At 44.1% G+C, this 22159-nt stretch overlaps 2 protein-coding genes across 4 annotated transcripts in view; one reads left to right on the forward strand and one right to left on the reverse strand.

Moving 5' to 3' along the window:
- Positions 1-22159, forward strand: part of LOC106570113 (uncharacterized) — a 27669-nt gene continuing 5510 nt past the window's right edge. Inside the window, exon 1 of the mRNA XM_014142128.2 lies at positions 1-435. The gene's annotated coding sequence lies outside the window, so the exon portion shown is untranslated. The remainder of the gene's footprint in view (positions 436-22159) is intronic.
- LOC106570112 (pygopus homolog 2) overlaps positions 13730-22159 on the reverse strand; it is a 24223-nt gene continuing 15793 nt past the window's right edge. For all 3 annotated transcript variants that reach the window (XM_014142127.1, XM_014142125.2, XM_014142124.2), the window contains exons 2-3: positions 16741-16790; positions 13730-16411 (exon numbers count right to left, since the gene is read on the reverse strand). In XM_014142127.1, the coding sequence (XP_013997602.1) occupies positions 14822-16411; positions 16741-16782 (1632 nt within the window). In that variant the 5' untranslated portion in view covers positions 16783-16790 and the 3' untranslated portion in view covers positions 13730-14821. The remainder of the gene's footprint in view (positions 16412-16740; positions 16791-22159) is intronic.

Consider the following 22159-nt stretch of genomic DNA (forward strand, 5'->3'; position numbering starts at 1 on the left):
AGGTTGGATGGGGAGCATCGCTACACAATTTTCAGGTCTCTCAAGAGATTTTCGATCGGGTTCAAGTCCGGGCCCTGGCACGAACACAGTACAGCGCACACAGGCTTAAAGGGGAATGGAAACCCTATGATTTTGAACGTCAGCTAACTGTAACTGTAAATCGCCATATTGGCATTGTTGCGTCACTAGCAGGAGAGAACATTTTGGAACTCCCAAAAATAGCTTAATTTACCGAGTAGCTTCAAGTCTGAGAATGAAAAATGTTAATTAGGGAGCCAATAAATCTACTGAAGCTGGTCATGTTTGAGCCGATCGTTGCACCAGATCAAGAGTTCGTTCTCGTAGCAGTAACAACACAGATATGCCGCCTGAAACACCTCAGCCAGAGAGTCGGCGTAGCCAAACACAAAGTGGTGTTTGTGGGGATGATGCCAGGTAATTGCTAGAGTAGAAGTGTGTGTGTGTTATAGAGAGGTGGTGGCGATACAGCACAAAATCCCAGCGGATGGTGGCTGTATTACATACTGTCAGAGGTTCCTGTCAGCCTGTCTGGATGGCAATGTATTTATTGGACGTGTCGGTGGTCAATATATATAATCAGTATCCTATAACGACGTTTATCATCAGCGCTGTTTGGTGCATTGGTAACACATTTACCTTTAGATTAGACGACCAGAGTTCCAATCGCAGACAGCGTCATGATTCATGAAATCTCGTTCTAACCAGCAATGGGGCGTGCTCATTATAAATACTGTGGCAGACCAGAGGGTTTGGTCAAGACGTTTACACAGATCAGACACAGATCAGTAGGATTATCTCAGTTTCAAGGGTGTTTATTTAAATAATACATCTAAAGAAAATGATAGGTCTCCCCCATGAGACCCTCTCCGGGATACCGTCTTCTGGGCTCCGGGTCTTGCTGTATCCTGTCGGGCACAAAAACTGAACTCCCTCCTTTTAGCTCGGGCAACGTCTCCAACTATACGGAAGTCACCCTTCTTCCCCAGTACCTCTCCTTGTGTGCTGCCCTTCTGGCAACTTTATGGGACTCGTACAGCTAGCTGGTGAGCAAATCAGCCCTTGATTACCCACCAACCACAATCAGCCCCAATTAGTCCTGGCCAGAGAGCCCGTCAAGACCTGGCACGTCCTGCAGAGGGCGCCATCGCCTCGTGATGTAATCACCGTCTGCCACCAGGCCTCGACGAGTCTCCCCCTGGTGGCTCACCTGCTGTACACCACAATACATTGTGATATTGTTTCGGTATCAGACTAACTTTTCTTATGATTTTGTTTGCAGAGCATACAGGCTGGCAGTTTATCGCCAGTTCACCCTATGGGCACAAGAGAGAATTGGACAAGGTGTAAGGCGTCTCATTCCTGCGTGTGTCATTTCTTCCATAATGCACACATAGCCAGAAGCAAAGGCATTGAATAAAATGTTAAATAAAACCAGTTCATTGAGTAAATCTAGCCTAGCCTAAGACCCAGATCTAATGTCTGCGCCTTATGTAAAATAGTATTGGTTAACTTGTCCACTATAACAACAGGTTCAAGCGTAACCAAATAAACTTCATTTGAAGATAAAACTACTTTCAGTGCCTTCTAATCCCGTGTCTCTGTCACTAGAGTAATGACTTCAACTAGCTTTGGCTGCCATCTATTGGAAAGGAATGGTAACTACACTGGGCAGCTAGTTGCAGAGTCAAAGTAGACTTTAATAATATTTGCCATTTAGCAGACACTTTCATCCAAAGCGAACTGGGTACATGGTAGTGGAAAAAGATAATAGAAACAGGATTACAATGCTGATATCATGGATGGCCATTCCTTGCATCTATAGCGCTGTCTATGAATTTGAGTGGTTATATTTTTCCAGCCCCATCCCTCAGCTTTTTACCAAAAGAGGAGCATTGGTGACACTTTGTTATTGTTTCTACTGCTGATTGACACTTTAAGAAGTTAATGGTAGACTTTCAGGTACTCAACAAGGTCTGATTTCATTACTACTAAAACAGGACCCAGATTGTAAGTATAAAGATCCAGTCCGTTTAAAAAACTGGAAGCCTCTAACACTTCAATTTTATGATGTGAAATGCATAGCATATAGAATAAAGTTTTTTTACATGGACGATATATTGGAGATAATATGACAATTACTTGAAACAATTGAACATTATGAAACATTGAAGATACCAGGTTTGGTCTTCATAGCAGATTTTGAAAAGACGTTTGATAAAGTACAATTAGAATTTGTATATAAATGCCTGGAATACTTTAATTTTGGTGAATCTCTTATACAATGGGTTAAAGTTATGTATAGCAACCCCAGATGTAAAATAGTAACCAATGGTTACTTCTCAGAAAGTAATGAGCTTTTAAGAGGAGTAAAGCAAGGCTGTCTGTTGTCTCCATATTTATTTATTATTGCCATTGAAATGCTAGCTATTAACATTAGATCCAACAAGAACATCAAGGGGTTAGAAATCCAGGGGATATAAACAAAAGTGTCAATGTATGCTGATGACTATTTTTTTCTTAAGTCCGCAATCTGGATCCCTGCACAATCTCATTGAAGATCTTGATCACTTTTCTAGCCAATCTGGATTAAACCCTAATTATGACAAGTGTACCATATTACGTATTGGATCGTAAAAAAATACACTGTATACAGTACCTTGTAGTTTACCAATAAAATGGGCGGATGGTTGTCAGGTGTGTGTGTACTGGTAACGAGGTCAGGTGCAGGAGAGCAGAGATTTGTGAACAGGCGCACACTGAGGCAAAAGGGCAAAATGCGCAAAACAGTCACAAGAATTATGTTTAACAATAAACATCTTCGTGAAAAATACCACAGAAAAAAACAAACCAGTCTAGCACGTCAACAATAAACATGTAACACAAACAATCTTTCACAAAGACATGATGGGGAACAGAGGAATAAATACATGTAGATTGATTGGGGAATGAAAACCAGGTGTGCAGGGAACAAGAAAAAACAAATGGATACATGAAAAATGGAGCGGCGATAGCTAGAAAGTCGGTGACGTCGACCGCCGCCCAAACAAGGAGTCGACGACTTCGGCGGAAGTCGTGACAGTACTCCCCCCCCGACGCGCGGCTCCAGCGGTGCGTCGACACCGGCCTCGGGGACGACCCGGAGGGCGAGGTGCAGGGCGATCCGGCCGGCGACGGTGGAACTCACGCAGCAGTTCAGGGTCCAATACATCAGCCACTGGAACCCAGCACCTCTCCTCCGGACTGTACCCCTCCCACTCCATGAGGTACTGAAGGCCCGACGCCTCGAATCCAGGATGGAACGGACGGAGTACGCCGGGGCCCCCTCGATGTCCAGAGTGGGCGGAGGAACCTCCCGTACCTTAGACTCCTGGAGCGGACCAGCCACCACCGGCCTGAGAAGAGACATGGAACGAGGGGTTAATATGGTAATCGGGGGGAAGCTGTAACCTGTAACATACCTTGTTCACTCTCCTCAGGACTTTGAATGGCCCGACAAACCGTGGGCCCAGCTTCCGGCAGGTCGAGACCCCCAAACGTTCCATGAACGCCCTCCAGACTCGAAGTGAACTGGGGACCTCGATCAGACACTATATCCTTAGGCACCCCGTAGTGCCGGAGGACGTGTGTAAACAGGACCTCCGCAGTTTGTAGGGCCGTAGGGAGACCGGGCAGAGGGAGGAGACAACAGGACTTAGAGAAACAATTCACAATGGCCAGGATCGTGGTGTTTCCCTGTGAGGGAGGAAGATCCGTTAGAAAATCCACCGACAGGTGTGACCAAGGCCGTTGTGGAACGGGTAAGGGATGTAGCTTCCCTCTGGGCAGGTGTCTAGGAGCCTTACACTGGGCGCACACCGAGCAGGAGGAAACATAAACCCTCACGTCCCGAGCCAAGGTGGGCCACCAGTACTTCCCAGTCAGACAGCGCACCGTCCGACCGATCCCCGGATGACCAGAGGAGGGTGATGTGTGGGCCCAATAGATCAACTGGTCACGGACAGCAGACGGAATGTATTGACGCCCAACGGGACACTGGGGTGGAGCGGTCTCTGTACGCAACGCCTGCTCAATGTCCGCGTCCAGCTCCCACACGACCGGCGCTACCAGGCAGGAGGCCGGGAGAATGGGAGTCTGATCCATGGGCCACTCCTCTGTGTCATACAGCCGGGACAGTGCGTCTGCCTTCACATTCTGGGAACCTGGTATGTAGGACAGGGTAAACACAAAACGGGTAAAGAACATGGCCCACCTTGCCTGACGAGGATTCAGTCTCCTAGCTGCACGGATGTACTCCAGGTTGCGGTGGTCAGTCCAGATGAGGAAAGGGTGTTTAGCCCCCTCAAGCCAATGTCTCCACGCCTTCAAAGCCTTAACCACAGCCAACAGCCCCCGGTCCCCCACATCATAGTTCCGCTCCGCCGGGCTGAGCTTCTTCGAGAAGAAAGCACAGAGGCGGAGCTTTGGTGGCGTGCCCGAGCGCTGAGAGAGCACAGCTCCAATCCCAGCCTCGGACGCGTCCACCTCCACTATGAATGCCAAAGAGGGATCCGGATGGGCCAGCACGGGAGCCGAGGTAAACTCTTAGTTGCCCAAAAGTCCTGTCTGCCTCAACCGACCACTGCAGACTACAGGACCCCCCTTCAGCAGTGAGGTAATGGGAGCAGCTAAGAGACTGAATCAGTAGATCACTTATTCTGGTATTGCCCCTACGTAGCTTGTTTCTGGTCACAGGTTCAGGAATGGTAAAAAAAAAAATCACAACATGCACTTAAAATTAACCTTACAAATAGCAGTGTTGGGTGATCTGGAAAGCCATAGCCAGTCAATAAATCATCTAAAATTATTTGAAGGAAAGAAGTTAAGATGCATTAAATACACACCAAAATATGTTACAGATACTACAAAAATGTTCCATCACTCAGACAGTTAGTGAATACACAGCATCCAGCACAGCAAACAATCAATCAATCAAATATATATTGACAAAAGCCCTTTTTACATCAAAATAATAACCACAGTGGTTATAGAGGGTGCAACAGTTCAACACCTCAGGAGCAAATGTCAGTTGGCTTTTCATAGCTGAGCAATAATAGGTTGAGAGAGTGTCGAAACAGCAGAACCAGGACAAGGAAGCACGTCCATTGAAACGGGTAAAAAAACATATTTGAAAAAATAATTCCACTCCAATTCCCTTTATGGATGGGTGTATCTTTGAATTGGCTGTTGAATGGCCTGCTCCTTCTCCATTTTCGGAACACCATCCCGCTCCCCCAAAGTGATCGATAGTATATTTTGGCTCGCACTGTGATGAGTGTGATTCTGAGCTCTCAGCGAGTTATGGTCTTCACTGATCTCACTCTCCATCAGCTCCATCTGTGGCAAATAGGGGCAGGACTCGATTGTATACTGATGGTCGTGAGCGCAATCTAGCTGGGCCCTGAGCTCTTTGGTGATGGTCCCGGTGGACCTCTTCTCCACCGCAGCACAGGAACACTCTGCCACCCAGGGGTCAGTTTGGCATGCTGTACTAACCGTTCTTTCCTGTTGGTAGAAAACAATTAATGCATCTATTAGGCTATAGTTATATTCAAATCACTGCATATACTTGAAATAAACAATAGCTTTAGAAATAACATGGATTTGCATGTACCCCCTGCCTCCTGCAGGATGAAAACATTTTCAGGGATGAAGATGTCATCCTGAAAACAAGCAAACGTTTTGTTAAGACAACTGAACCCACATATATCAGTTGGCATTAACAAGCTACCTGTTGTATGCTTTATCAACACACACACACACACACACACACAGCAAATACAGGGACATGTCTTTATCAGCAAACATTAGTTATGTCAACTTCAGTCTAGCTAAATGAGGTGGAGTTAACAAAACATTACAAAAACAAATCTGTCAACAAAATGTATTACAGTACTTGACTATCTGAGGTGGGAGCTAGCTACAGTAACTAACGTTACCTAATAACAGGGGTACACGGATAAACTGTGTTGCAATTTTAGTTACAATTGAGTTGCTTGCTAACCTTATTTGCTGGGGGGGGGGTTACACAAAACACTTCAGATGCAATTAGCTAGTTACCTTCAACTAGAGTTGCAACAAAGTTGTCCAGTGTCTAACGCTAGCCTAGTCAACAGTCATGACCGGTTAACGTTACCTCTGGAGCTCCATTGCATTGACTCGCGTGGCCTCCTTCGTTCAGTCGCTTTTGATGATGGTCGGTCGGAAACCCGTACACCATAACCCTCGAAATGTCCTTCATCGCGATGTCTGCCTCTGCGAAATGCTGTCTGCAGATCTGCAACCTACTTCTCTATCTATAAACCGACACTATGAGATATCCTGTGTTTACTATTATATTATACAAAATGTTCAGGGTAAGCTGAAAGGCTACATGTTAATATCCATACAATTACTGCGCTATAATACAATTTATATCACCACGCTGTAGGTTATTACTGTGGCCAGGAAAAGCGGAGTATTGTAAAACTGCTGCCAACTTACCACAAAGCCACAGGTGTCCCCTCTCTGCTTATCCCAAATAAACGCTGGCTCAGCGAAATGCAGAAGCTATTTAATACGAACGATTCAACAATTCCCTTTGGCCTTCATTTACTGACACCGACCAACGGCAAGAACAAATAGACGGTAGCATAAGCAAATAATAAGTATGCTAGTGCGCCAGTATTTGTGCGTTAGAGATGTCGACGATGAGTATGACGTGTATCGTCGACATCTCTAAAGCACAGATACTGGGGCAAATAAGTAGCTGTTCAACATATACAGGCGCGTTAATACTACAGTAGTAGTCTACCTGCTATAAAAGAGGAAGTTCCAGGCGAGATATCAGAAGTGCCGTATCAAGTCTCCTTCGATTTTCGAGAGGTGTGTCTGCTCTCTCGCAGTGTAGAAGCCTAGAATAAAACACTGATGGAGAAGACCGGCTATGTGCACACTTCCCACAAAATGAGGTGGAAACTGAGCTGCACTTTCTAACCTCCTGCCAAATGTATGACCATATTAGAGACACATATTTCCATCAGATTACACAGACCCTCAAAGAATTCGAAAACAAACCCGATTTTGATAAACTCCCCTATCTATTGGGTGAAATCCCAGTGTACCATCACCGCAGCAAGATGTGTGACCTGTTGCCACAAGAAAAGGTCAACCAGGAAGAACAAACACCATCGTAAATACAACCCATATTTATGCTTATTTATTTCCCTTTTGTACATCGTTACAACACTGTATATATACATAAGACATTTGTAATGTCTTTATTCTTTTGAAACTTCTGTATGTTAAATGTGTAGTGTTAATTTTTATTGTTTATTTCACTTTTGTATATTATCTACCTCACTTGCTTTGGCAATGTTAACATATGTTTCCCATGCCAATAAAGGCCCTTGAATTGAATTGTTTCACAATACACTGTAGACATAAACAAATCCCCACTACTGCTCCTAGAGCACCCTGTTGCCAGCAGGCACGTCAGATAACTATCGTCCCGCTCTCAAAACAAGCCAATTGGCGCAGGATACCGGGGAAGGCTGCACCTATTGAATGTACGGTCTTTTCGATATTGGCGGGATAGTGCTGCCAATCAATGGTCTAGCGATTACGCTTATATAAACGACTATTTGCGCTTCATAGCTTTGTTTGCTATAGCCTACGTGAGTACATGAACCCAGTTTATTTTCAATCGAATTTAGGGCTATTCTCAAAATAATAAAATGATAAATTATCATGGATTGATCACAATGAATATTGTAATTAAATATCACAGTTGACTACCACAGGAGAAATCTGGCAGCCTAACATATATGTTTACACTACACAATTATATAAGGTTACAGTTCCACTGTGTGACTATATAAGATTGATCATGTTGTTTGATTAATGGTTTGAGGGGATTTGTGAATGAATGCAACCAAGGATCCATTCGGTTTTTGGTCAAGTATGGTAATATAGTGGTTGGAGTGCAGTTTCTCCTGGCCCATAGGCAGACTACTTGCATGCCATGGTAATAACTCATTTTAATTTGTATCTTTAACAAGATACATTATCTTCATAGCTCACTGCTCGTCTACGACCAAAAACAAGTTATGTTGGATTGTTACAGCGTATCAGTGGAAATCTTGATGAGGACCCCAACAGTACATTTCTACAGAGCAGAACAAAATTCTGTTTCTCAAACATCAACAATGCATTTAGATGGATATAATCCCCATGACAGACACTGAAAGATAGAAATAGCATAATGGTTGTCAGTACCGTTCGGGGTTTGGGTCAAAATCATTTCAATTCACTCAAATCGGTCTTGGAAATCCCAGACCTAGGGCAACAGCACTATACACAGTGTACAAAACATTAGGAATACCTTCCTAATATGGAGTTGCACCCCTCCTTTTTGCCCTCAGAACCTGAATTTGTAAGGGCATGGACTCTACAAGGTGTCAAAAGCATTCCACATGGATGCTGGGCCATGTTGACTCCATTGCTTCCCACAGTTGTGTCAAGTTCGCTGGATGTCCTTAGAGTGGTGGACCATTCTTGATACACACAAGTAACTGTTGTGTGAAAAGCCCAGCAGCGTTGCAGTTCTTGACACAAACCGAAGCAACTGGCACCTACTACCATACCCCGTTTAAAGGCATTTAAATATTTTGTCTTGCCCATTTGCCCTCTATATGGCACACATACACAATCCATTTGTCTCAAGGCTGAAAAATCCTTCATTAACCGGTCTCCTCCCCTTCATCTACACTGATTGAAGTGGATTTAACAAGTGACATCAATAAGGGATCATAGACTGACCAGGTGAAAGCTATGTCATGGAAAAAGCGGGTGTTCATAATGTTTTGTACACTCAGTGTGTGAATGTTAATGTGGGAGGCAACCTGTCTGCATAGGGCAGGGTTCCCCAACTGGCGGCAAGCGGGACGAATTTGGCCCATGGGGGATATTATTTGGCCACCCAAGTACTCTGAGCAAAATACATTTTAGTTGTTGGACATAACTGTTAAAACACCAGCAAATCAGCTCCAAATACATTTCCAAAGTATTCCCACACATGGAGATATGTGATTGTATACAAATGTAAGCAAGGTTTGAAATGGTTGTTTTAGTAAAATATATCCATTTCGGCTTCTTGCGGTCAATTTGAAGTCTACAAATTATTTGTAATTATGTTCCAGGGCCCTGACCATCCGCTCAAAAAAATGTATAAATCGGACCGCGGCTGAATCAAGTTGATGACCCCTGGCCTAGGGAGACTACTCAATTCAGGAAATAAACAAATTCCCAGTGGTGGAAAAAGAAACCAATTGTCATGCTTGAGTAAAAGTAAAAATACCTTAATAGAAAATTACTCAAGTAAAAGTGAAAGTCACCCAGTAAAATCGTACTTATTTGTATTTGGTTTTCAATATACTTAAGTATCAAAAGTAAATGTAATTGAAAATATACTTAAGTATAAAAAGTATTCATCATTTCAAATTACTTTTCCTTTTTTAAATTATTTTTACGGATAGCCAGGGTCACACTCCAACACTTAGACAACATTTACAAATAAAGCATGTGTTTAGTGAGTCCACCAGATCAGAGGCAGCAGGGATGACCAGGCATGTTGTCTTGATAAGCGTGTGAATTAGACCAATTTCCTGTCCTGCTAAGCATTCAAAATGTAACGAGCACTTTTGGGTGTCAGGGAAAATATAAGGAGTAAAAAGTACAGAATTTTGTTTAGGAATGTAGTGAAGTAAATGTAGTCAAAAATATAAATAGTAAAGTACAGATACTCCAAAAAAACAACTTAAGTACTACTTTCAAGTATTTTTACTTAAGTACTTTACACCACTGGAAACTTTGCCTCATATAGAAACATTTTGGAAAATGTGAATTTCAGTTTAATTCCTGAATTGACTGAATGGAAAAGGAAATAAAATAACATTTTATTGGTCACATACACATGGTTAGCAGATGTTATTGTGAGTGTAGCGAAATGCTTGTGCTTTTAGTTCCAACAGTGCAGCAATATCTAACAATTCCACAACTACCTAATACACACAAATCTAAGTAAAGGAATGGAGTAAGAATATACAGTTGAAGTCAGAAGTTTACATACCGTAGCCAAATACATTTAATCTCAGTTTCACAATTCCTGACATTTAATCCTAGTAAAAATCCCCTGTTTTAGGTCAGTTAGAATCACCACTTTACTTTAAGAATGTGAAATGTCAAAATAATAGTTGCGAGAATAATTTATTTCAGCTTTTATTTCTTTCATCACATTCCCAGTGGGTCAGAAGTTTACATACACTCAATAAGTATTTGGTAGCATTGCCTTTAAATTGTTTCACTTGGGTCAAACATTTCAGGTAGCCTTCCACAAGTTTCCCACAATAAGTTGGGTGAATTTTGGCCCACTCCTCCTGACAGAGCTGGTGTAACTGAGTCAGGTTTGTATGACTCCTTGTTCGCACATGCTTTTTCAGTTCTGCCCACAAATTTTCTATAGGATGGGGGTCAGGGCTTTGTGATGACTACTCCAATACCTTGACTTTGTTGTCCTTAAGCCATTTTGCCACAACTTTGGAAGTATGGTTGGGGTCATTGTCCATTTGGAAGACCAATTTGCGACCAAGCTTTAACTTCTTGACTGATGTCTTGAGATGTTGCTTCAATATATCCACATCATTTTCCTTCCTAATAATGCCATCTATTTTGTGAAGTGCACCAGTCCCTCCTGCAGCAAAGCACCCCCACAACATGATGCTGCCACCGCTGTGCTTCACGGTTGGGATGGTGTTCTTCAGCTTGCAAGCATCCCCCTTTGTCCTCCAAACATAATGATGGTCATTATGGCCAAACAGTTCTATTTTTGTTTCATCAGACCAGAGGACATTTCTCCAAAAAGTACGATCTTTGTCCCCATGTGCAGTTGCAAACCGTAGTTTGGCTTTTTTATGTCGGTTTTGGAGCAGTGGCTTCTTCCTTGCCGAGTGGCCTTTCAGGTTATGTCGATATAGGACTCATGTAACTGTGGATATAGATACGTTCGTACCACTTTCCTCCAGCATCTTCACAAGGTTCTTTGCTGTTGTTCTGGGATTGATTTGCACTTTTTGCACCAAAGTATGTTCATCTCTAGAAGACAGAATGAGTCTTCCTGAGCGGTATGATGGCTGCGTGGTCCCATGGTGTTTATACTTGCGTACTATTGTTTGTACAGATGAATGTGGTACCCTCAGGCGTTTGGAAATTGCTCCCAAGGATGAACCAGACTTGTGGAGGTCTACAATTTTTTTTTCTGAGGTCTTGGCCGATTTCTTTTGATTTTCCCATGATGTCAAGCAAAGAGGCACTGAGTTTGAAGGTAGGCTTTGAAATACATCCACAGGTACACCTCTAATTGACTCAAATGATGCCAATTAGCCTATCAGAAGCTTCTAAAGCCATGAAGTCATTTTCTGGAATTTTGAAGTTGAAATGGGTCTAGGGTGACAGGTAAGGTGGAGGTGATATGATCCTTGACTAGTCTCTCGAAGCACTTCATGATGACGGAAGTGAGTGCTACGGGGCAATAGTCATTTAGTTCAGTTACCTTTGCCTTCTTGGGTACAGGAACAATGGTGGCCAGCTTTGAAGCATGTGGGGACAGCAGACTGGGATAGGGAGAGCTTGAATATGTCCGTAAACACACCAGCCAGCTGGTCTGTGCATGCTCTGAGGATGCGGCTAGGGATGCCGTCTGGGCCAGCAGCCTGGCGAGGGTTAACACGTTTAAATGTCTTACGTCAGCCATGGAGAGACCACAGTCCTTGGTCGTGGGCCGCGTTGGTGGCACTATTATCCTCAAAGCGGGCAGAGGTGTTTAGTTTGTCTGGAAGCAAGACTCCGGTGTCCGTGATGTGGCTGGTTTTCCTTTTGTAGTCCGTGATGGTCTGTAGACCCTGCCACATACCTCTCGTGTCTGAGCCGTTGAATTGCGACTCCACTGTCTCTATACTGACATTTCACTTGTTTGATTGCCATGCAGAGGGAATAACTACAGTTTGTATTAGGCCATATTCCCAGTCACCTCTCCATGGTTAAATGCGGTGGTTCACGCTTTCAGTTCTGCGTGAATGCCGCCATCTATCCACAGTTTCTTGTTAGGGCAGGTTAATAGTCAGAGTAGGTACATCTCCTATACACTTCCTTATAAACTCACCCACCGAATCAGCGTAGACGTCTATATTATTCTGAAGCTACCCGGAACATGTCCCAGTCCGCGTGATACAAACAATCTTGAAGCGTGGATTCTGATTAGACAGACCAGCGTTGAATAGTCCTTGTCACGGGTACATCCTGTTTGAGTTTCTGCCTATAGGAAGGGAGGAGCAAAATGGAGTCGTGGTCAGATTTGCCGAAAGGAGGGCGGGGGAGGGCCTTGCATGCATTGCGGAATTTAGAGTAGCGGTCATCGTGTTTTTCTAGAGCGAGTGCTAGTCATTATGCTGATAAAATTTGCATTGTTAATATCCCCAGCTACAATAAATGCAGCCTCTGGATATATGGTTTCCAGTTTGCATAAAGTCCAGTGAAGTTAATTGAGGGGCATCGTGGTAGGGGGATATACACGACTGTGACAATAACCGAGGAGAATTCCCTTGGGAGATTATATGGTCGGCTTTTGATTGTGAGGAACTCTAGGTCAGGTGAACAAAAGGACTCAAGTTCCTGTATGTTGTTACAATTACATTATGAGTCATTAATCATGAAACATACACCCCCGCCCTTCTTCTCGGAGAGATGTTTATACCTGTCGGCGCGAAGTACAAAGAATCCAGGTGGCTGTACCGACTCCGACAGCATATCCCGAGTGAGCCATGTTTCCGTGAAACAGAGTTTGTTACAATCCCTGATGTCTCTGGAAGGCAACCCTTGCCCTAATTTCGTCTACCTTGTTATCTAGACTGGACATTAGCAAGTAATATACTCGGAAGCGGTGGGTGGTGTGCGCTCCTCTGAAGTCTGACCAGAAGACCGCTCCATCTTCCTCTTCTCCGGTGGCAGGTAGCCTAGTGGTTAGAGCATTGGACTAGTAACCGAAGGGTTGCTAAATCGAATCCCCGAGCTGACAAGGTAAAACTCTGTCGTTCTGCCACAACAAGGCAGTTAACCCACTGTTTAGGCCATAATTGTAAATAAGAATTTCTTCTTAACTGACTTGCCTAGTTAAATAAAAAATGAACACATTTGGGTCAGCCTCTGGAATCAGTTCAAATGCCCTGGGTGGTTCGGACAAAGGATCTGCTTCGGGAAAGTCATAGTGCTGGTAAGTTGACGTCGCTCTGATATCCAATAGTTCTTCCTGGCTGTATGTAATAACGTTTAAGATTTTCTGGGCTAACAATGTAAGAAACAACTCTGGTACTGTCGTTAGACAATTTTAACAAACTAGACTAGGATAGCACCATATCCGTTTTAGTGGCTTTAGCATATCCCCATGTTTAATGCAATAAAAGCCACACATTTTTTTTTTGAAGAGGACGAGTACAAAAACAATTACTACTTCAGAGTTTAGTGCCTTCCCCCACCCTGTGTGGGCTGCTGGTCAGTCCCTCAGGTTCCTGCCAGAGGGCGCAAGAGTAGAGCACATTATTACACAGCACATATCAGTACAAAGGGAACAGTTGAGAAAAAGGCAAATTGAACTGATTTTTTATTTTTAATAAAAATTAGAAACACCTGCCATGACAGTAATATGAAAACTTATATTTTTCGCGACATTATTTGGTCTACTTTGAGGCCTCTAGCAGAGACCAAATTACAAATAAAAAGATAATCGGACAAAGTTACTGCATTGGTTCACATGCAACCCCAAAGACTAGTACACACATCGGATATGACCATGTCGTCACTACTTGTAGCTATGCCAACACCATCCAAACAGCACTGATATCACAACTTCCTTGTCCAGTGAAAAAAAATAATATATATATAAAAAAATGGTTGGTTCAATGTATAAAAACAAAAAGTCCATTGACAGAACCTAGACATAATCTAGTTAATTTTTTTCTTTCATTGGTTGATTCTCCTGAATTCCAAGATCGACAGAGGCGTGTTTTGGGCAAATGTTCAGGCTGTATATCTACACTTTTCTGTGGCGCCATTCATTCGCTCTCTGGAGGTGTCATAGGGAGGACAGTCTAGTACATCGAGGGGCGGTTTGGATCACCTTTGGATTAATCTGCTCTGGGTCAGAACCAGGGGTGTGTGTGTGTGTGTGGTGACCACGCTCTCACCAGGGGTCAGTCAGTCAGTGTGTCAGTGCGAGGGGCCCTTGCCGGTCAGTCACAAAGTATGAGGTAGTGTGTTGGTGTCAGTGCTTTGCTGGTCGGCAGGCCGGATGTCTGGTGGAGGTTCATGTGGAGTGGACATTTGTCATGTTGGGGGAAATCAGTTGTTCAGTCCAAAAGAGTCACTAAAAGTGCTTCATGCAACTGTGTGTTTATGTATGTAATGAAGAGACTTAAATCAGGCATTGTAAAAAGCTTGTCAGATAAGGTTGGGTGAGTAGCTGGTGGGTAGACAAGGGCTGGGTTTCCCAAAAGCATTGTAGCACTTACATCATCTTACGTTCCATTGAGTTTCAATGGAATTAAGATGATCTTAGCGCTACGATTATTTTGGGAAACCCAGCCCAAAGCCATTCCAAAAGAGATCAGAGCAGTCAATGCCTCTTCTCCTGTACCCCTTCCTCCCTCCCAGTCTATTCTCCTCCGCCTTCCATTCCTCAGCCCTCGTTGGCAGCCACCAGCTGGCCCAAGCCCTGGCGGACATACACAGCTTGGATCTCCTTGGTCTTGAGGCAGAAGTCGCAGGCCCAGACAGCAGAGCTCTCTCGGGTCAGCAGTCCGTAGGCTGGCTCCGTCAGGCCCGTGCAGTCACGGTGGAACCAGCGCTGGCACGACGCCTCACACAAGATGGCATCCTGGTCATCGTGCACCTCCGACAGGCAGAAGCCGCAGGGGAACACCATGCCCGGGCCGCCCAGCTTCCCTGGACCGGAGCCTGGGCCGGTGGAGGGGTTAGCGGGGCCAGGGGGCAGTGGAGACTGGGTGTTGGGGGTAGAGTTGGAAGGTGGGTTGGGGTTGCTGCCAGGGGTGTTACCCCCACTGCTGTTGTTGGTCATGTTGTTCTGGGCAGAGTTGGGGGGAGCGTTTGGCATGGAGCCTCCACCAGGGGTGTTGTTCTGCTGGTTGTAAAGGGTGGAGCCAAGGGAAGAATTCGGCGGAGTTGACTGCTGTTGGGATGGGTTATTGGAGGAGGGGGCGTTGGTAGAGTTGGGCCCCTGCAGCTGATTGGGTGGCGGCTGCAGGGGCTGGGAGCCGTTGAGGGGGCCGGTGGGGGAGGAGTTGGGGTTGGACTGGGGCGGTGCTGAGGGGGGCTGGCCGGGCGTGTTGGGCTGCTGGTCAGGGAAGCCTCCTCCAGGCTGGGGAGGGCCAGAGTTGGGAGGCCCGGGGGGAGTGTTGTTGGGACCCGGTGGACCAGAGGGGTTTAAGTTAGGCTGCTGCTGTGGAGGCCCAGACTGGGGCCCACCTCCACCAAAGTTCTTACCCTCATCGTTCCCTGGGCCCGGGGGGCTGAGGCCTGGATATGGGCCATCCTGTGAGGGAGGGAACTGTCCTTGAGGGGGTAAACCTGGAATCCCTCCCATGTTTCCTCCTGGGCCAACGCCCATGCCCCCCATCATGTTCATCCCACCAGGCATGCCCCCCATGGGGTTCATGGGGCCATGGGGGGGTCCCCTGGGGCCTCCGCCACCAGGCAAAGGGGGGCTGTTGAAGGGGTGCCCACCCGGTCCGTGCTGTTGCTGCGGGGGCATCCCAAACCGAGGGTGCGGTGGTCCCCCTCCAGGACCCCCCATACCACCAGGGGACAGCATAGGGTTGAACCCCGGTCCCGGGTGCATGGGCGGACTGAAATTGGGGGGCATGTTAAATTGCGAAGGACCCCCGGGTCCCGGGAAACCTCCTCCACCACCAAAGCCAGGCATCCCCCCAAAGCCCAGCTGGTGGTGCGGTCCTGCGTTGGGTGGTCCTGGGCCAAAGGGCGGTCTTCGTCCTGGTCCTCCAGGGCCGCCCATGAAGCCCATGCTCCCGGGGCCTATCCTGCCTCCAGCCCCATAGGGCCCCCCTCCTCCACCTGCCCCGGGGCTCGGGAGGAAGGGACCCCCTCCTGGAACTCCAGCCCCACCAGGTCGGGACGTCAGTGACGGGGGACCAAAGTCATCATCAAAAGGGTTGGAGGCAACCAGGTGGTCCACCATGGGGGTAGGAGGGGGCGCAAACTCAGAGAGGTGGGAGAACGCGCCACCGGCCCCCTGAAACACACGATCAGGAGAGAGAGGAGATAATGGATTTTTGAGATTGAACAACATGAGTTTGGTAAGAGCAGAGAAGCTACAGGTAGTATAGAATGATTGAATAGTCAACTAGTGAAACCACTGATCGATGTAACAAGTCGTCAACTATGTTACAACGTAAAATGTTAACTTGGTCTTTAGACCATGCTTAAATGTGCAACCATCATAACAAGGCCAGTAAAAGGACAAGTGAACACACAAGTAAAACCTTCTCGCAAAAGAGGCTAACAGTCAAACACGTCGAAAATGTTTACATTATGGGGCAATGTGTTGAAGGCAGTAGTTACCTGAGCGTTGGATTTTCTCTTCCTCTTCTCTGGACTCTTCATCTGTCCACCTAAAGAGGGGAAGAGGGAGAGGAGAGACAGACATTCTAGCCTTTTCTTTCCAGTTTACAGATGAACATACATTATCTATTTTTATACCAACACCTGTAACCCGCATAGCTCATGCTAATACTTTTACTGTACATTGCATTTTAGTTACTGTTTATACATGCCGCATATTTACAGTGCATTCAAAGTATTCAGACCCCTTGACCGTTTCCACATTGTTTCAGCCCTATCCTAAAATGAAAAATGATAATCATTTAAATCATTCTACACACAATCCCCCAATAAGACAAAGCAAAAATTGGTTTTTAGAAATGTTTGCACATTTATTAAAAATAAACTAAAATATCACATAAGTATTCAGACCCTTTACTCAGTACTTTGTTGAAGCACCTTTGGCAGCGATTACAGCCTCGAGTCTTCTTGGGTATGATGCTACAAGCTTGGCACACCTGTATTTGGGGAGTTTCTCCCATTCTTCTCTGCAGATCCTATCAAGCTGTCAGGTTGGTTGGGGAGCGTTGCTACACAGCTATTTTCAGGTTTCTCCAGAGATGTTCGATCGGGTTCAAGACCGGGCTTTAGCTGGGCCACTCAAGGACATTCGGAGACTTGTCCCAAAGCCATTCCTGCGTTGTCTTGTGTGCTTAGGGTCGTTGTCCTGTTGGAAGGGAAACCTTTACCCCAGTCTGAGATCCTGAGCACTCTGGAGCAGGTTTTCGTCAAGGATCTCTCTGTACTTTGCTCCATTCATCTTTCCCTCAATCCTGACTAGTCCCCCAGTCCCTGCTGCTGAAAAACATCCCCACAGCAAGACGCTGCCACCACCATACTTCACTGTAGGGATGGTGCCAGGTGTCCTCCAAATGTGACGCTTGACATTCAGGCCAAATCGCTCAATATTGATTTCATCAGACCAGATAATCTTGTTTCTCATGGTCTGAGTCCTTTAGGTGCCTTTTGACAAACTCCAAGTGGGTTGTCGTGCCTTTTACTGAGGAGTGGCTTCCGTCTACCATAAAATGCCTGTTTGGTGGAGTGCTGCAGAGATGGTTGTCCTTCTGGAAGGTTCTTCCATCTCCACAGCTCTGTCAGAGTGACCATTGGGTTCTTGGTCACCTCCCTGCAAAGGCCCTTCTCCCCCGATTGCTCAGTTTGGCCAGGCAGCCAGCTCTAGGAAGAGTCTTGGTGGTTCTAAACTTCTGGAGGCCACGGTGTTCTTGGGGACCTTCAATGCTGCAGACATTTTTTGGTACCCTTCCCCAGATCTGTGCCTCGACACAATGCTGTCTCTGAGCTCTACGGACAATTCCTTCGACCTCATGGCTTGGATTTTGCTCTGACATGCACTGTCAACTGTGGGACGTTATATAGACAGGTGTGTACCTTTCTAAATTATGTCCAAATTATTGAATTTACCACAGGTGGACTTCAATCATGTTGTAGAAACATCTCAAGGATGATCAATGGAACCAGGATGCACCTGAGCTCAATTTCGAGTCTCATAGCAAAAGGTATAAATACTCATATACAGTGGTGCAAAAAAGTATTTAGTCAGCCACCAATTGTGCAAGTTCTCCCACTTAAAAAGATGAGAGGCCTGTAATATATGGTATTTGGTCAATAACAATCTTTGGAGGGAGTTGAAAGTCCGTGTTGCCCAGCGACAGCCCCAAAACATCATTGCTCTAGAGGAGATCTGCATGGAGGAATGGGCCAAAATACCAGCAACAGTGTGTGAAAACCTTGTGAAGACTTACAGAAAACGTTTGACCTGTGTCATTGCCAACAAAGGGTATATAACAAAGTACTGAGATAAACTTTTGTTATTGACCAAATACTTATTTTCCACCATAATTTGCAAATAAATTCATTAAAAATCCTACAATGTGATTTTCTGGAATTTTTTCTCTCATTTTGTCTGTCATAGTTGAAGTGTACCTATGATGAAACTTACAGGCCTCTCTCATCTTTAAGTGGGAGAACTTGCACAATTGGTGGCTGACTAAATACCTTATTTACAGTGGGGCAAAAAAGTATTTCTTTTAATATACATTTGCAAAAATGTCTAAACCCGTTTTCGCTTTGTCATTATGGGGTATTGTGTGTAGATTGAAGATTTTTATTTAATCCTTTTTAGAATAAGGCTGTAACGTCACAAAATGGGGAAAAAGGGGTCTGAATACTTTCCGAATGTACTGTATATGCTGAATTCTTGAAGTAGCTAACTCTAATATAAAAGTGCCTTCAGAAAGTATTCACACCCCTTGACTTTTTCCACTGTTGTTGTTAAAGACCGAATTTAAAATTGATTAAATTTAGATTGTGTGTAGGCCAGTGACAATACCCCATATTGGTCAAAGTGTGTAGGCCAGTGACAATACCCCATATTGGTCAAAGTGGAACTATGTTTTTAGAATGTTTTATGAATTAATAAAAAATGTAAAGCTGAAATGTCTTTCGTGAATAAGTATTCCGCCCCTTTGTTATGGAAAGCCTAAATAAGTTCAGGAGTAAAAATGTGCTTAACAAGTCACATGGCCTAATAGTGTTAAACATGATTTTTGAATGACTACGCAATCTCTGTACCACACACATACAGATAATTGTAAAGGTCCCTCAGTCCAACAGTAAATTTCAAACACAGATTCAACCACAAAGACCAGAGAGGTTTTCCAATGCCTCGCAAAGGGCACCTATTGGTAGATGGGTAAAAAAATAACAAAAGCAGACATTGAATATTCCTTTGACCATGGTGAAGTTATTAATTCAACTTTGGATGATGTATCAATATACCCAGTCACTACAATGAGACAGGCGTCCTTCCTAACTCACTTGCCGGAGATGAAGGAAAACACAATGAAGTCAATGGTGACTTTAAAACAGTTAGAGTTTAATGGCTGTGATGGGAGAAAACTGAGGATGGATCAACACTGTAGTTACTCCACAATACTAATCTAATTGACAGAGTGAAAAGGAAGCCTGTACATAATATAAATATTCCAAAACATACATCCTGTTTGCAACATGGCACTAAAGCAATTAACTTTTTTCCTGAATACAAAGTGTTACGTTTGGGGCAAATCCAATATAACACATTACTGAGTACCAATCTGCATATTCTGAAGCATAGTGGTGGCTGCATCATGTTATGGGTACGCTTGTAAATCGGTAAGGACTGGGGTGTTTTTCAGGATAAAAAAAATTAACATAATGGAGCTAAGCACAGACAAAAATCCTAGAGGAAAACATGGTTCAGTCTTCTTTCCACCAGACATTGGGAGATTAAATTACTATTCAGCAGGACAATAACCTCAAAACCAAATCTATACTGGAGTTGCTTACCAAGAAGACAGTGTTCCTGAGTGGCAGAGTTACAGTTTGGACTTAACCTCTCTTGGGTAGGGGGCAGTATTTTGACGTCTGGATGAAAAGTGTGCCCGTAGTAAAGAAGCTAAGATATGCATATTATTAGTAGATTTGGATAGAAAACACTCAAGTTTCTAAAACTGCTTGAATGATGTCTGTGAGTATAAACAGAACTCATATGGCAGGCAAAAACCTGAGAACCAAATCCAACCAGGAAGTGTGGAAATCTGAGGTTGTAGTTTTTCAAGTGATTGCCCATCTAACATAGTGTCTGTGGGGTCATTTTGCACTTCCTAAGGCTTCCACTAGATGTCAACAGTCTTTTAGAACGTTGTTTCATGCTTTTACTGTGAATGGGGAGAGAATAAGAGCGCTTGGAATGAGATGACTGAGAAAATGACATGAGCTCAATCACGCGCGCCCTCCCGTGAGAGTTAGGTGTGTTCCTTTTCATTTCTGAAGACAAAGGAATCGTCCGGTTGGAATATTATGGAAGATTTATGATAAAAACATCCTAAAGATTGATTCTATACATTGTTTGACATGTTTCTACGAACTGTAATATAACTGACTTTTCGTCTGAACTTACTGTGCGAGCACAGTGCATTTGGATTACTCGACTGAACAAAAAGGAGGTATTTGGACATAAATATGGACTTTATCTAAACAAAACAAACATTTATTGTGGAACTGGGATTCCTGGGAGTGCATTCTGATGAAGATCAAAGGTAAGTGAATATTTATAATGCTATAGGTGACTTCTGTTGACTCAAATGGCAGGTATCTGTATGGCTTGTTTTGATGTCTGAGCGCTGTACTCAGATGATTGCAAAGTTTGCTTTCGCAGTAAAGCTTTTTTGAAATCTGACACAGCAGTTGCATTAAGGAGAAGTTTGTCTATAATTCTGTGCATAACACTTGAATCTTTTATCAAAGTTTATGAGTATTTCTGTAAATTGATGTGCTTATTCACTGGAAGTTTGAGGCAAAACATTTCTGGACATTACACGCCAATGTAAAAAATAAAAAAAGAGGGGTTTTTGGATATAAATATGAACTTTATCGAGCAAACCATACATGTATTGTGTAACATGAAGTCCTATGAGTGCCATCTGATGAAGATCAAAGGTTAGTGATTCATTTTAGCTGTATTTCTGGTTTTTGTGACGCCTCTCCTTGCTTGGAAAATGGCTGTGTGGTTTTTCTTGTTTAGGTGCTGTCCTAACATAATCTAATGCTATGCTTTTGCCGTAAAGCCTTTTTGAAATCGGACACTGTGGTTGAAGAAGATTATCTTTAAAATGGTGTATAATACTTGTATGTGTGAGAAATTTGAATTATGAGATTTTTGTTGTTTTGAATTTGGCGCTCTGCTATTTCACTGGCTGTTGGCGAGGTGGGACGCTACCGTCCCACACACACTAGAGAGGTTAAATCTACTTGAAAATATATGACCATTTGAAAGAGCTTGAATCATTTTAAAGAATTTTGGGCAAATGTTGCACAACCCAGGTGTGGAATACTCCTAGAGCCCTCAAACTCAACTCTGGACCTCAAAGCCAGTTCCACTGCATTTTTTTCATTGTTCCCCTCTAATCAGGGAGTGATTTAGGCCTGAGACATCAGGTGTGTGCAATTATCAGGTAGAACAAAAAACAAGCAAGCTCCGGACCTCGTAGGGTAAGAGTTGAGTACCCCTGTCTAAAGACTTACCCAGAAAGACTCAAAGCTGTAATTGCTGCCAATGGTGCTTCTACAAAGTATTCACAATTGGTATCGGCTATTTTTGGTCCTCCAATAAATCGGTATCGGTGTTGAAAAATCATAATCGGTCGACCTCTAGTATCTACTGCTGTACATACCATACTTAGTATCGCATAAATTCATATATATATATATATATATATATATATATTTGTGTACATACATAAAGATTGCATTTGGATTACTGTTATAGTGCTATTTGGGTTAGATTGGTTCCAACATTTTATTTGTATTCGTGATT

The sequence above is a fragment of the Salmo salar genome, chromosome ssa14 (assembly GCF_905237065.1).
Source record: "Salmo salar chromosome ssa14, Ssal_v3.1, whole genome shotgun sequence".
Taxonomy (NCBI): domain Eukaryota; kingdom Metazoa; phylum Chordata; class Actinopteri; order Salmoniformes; family Salmonidae; genus Salmo; species Salmo salar.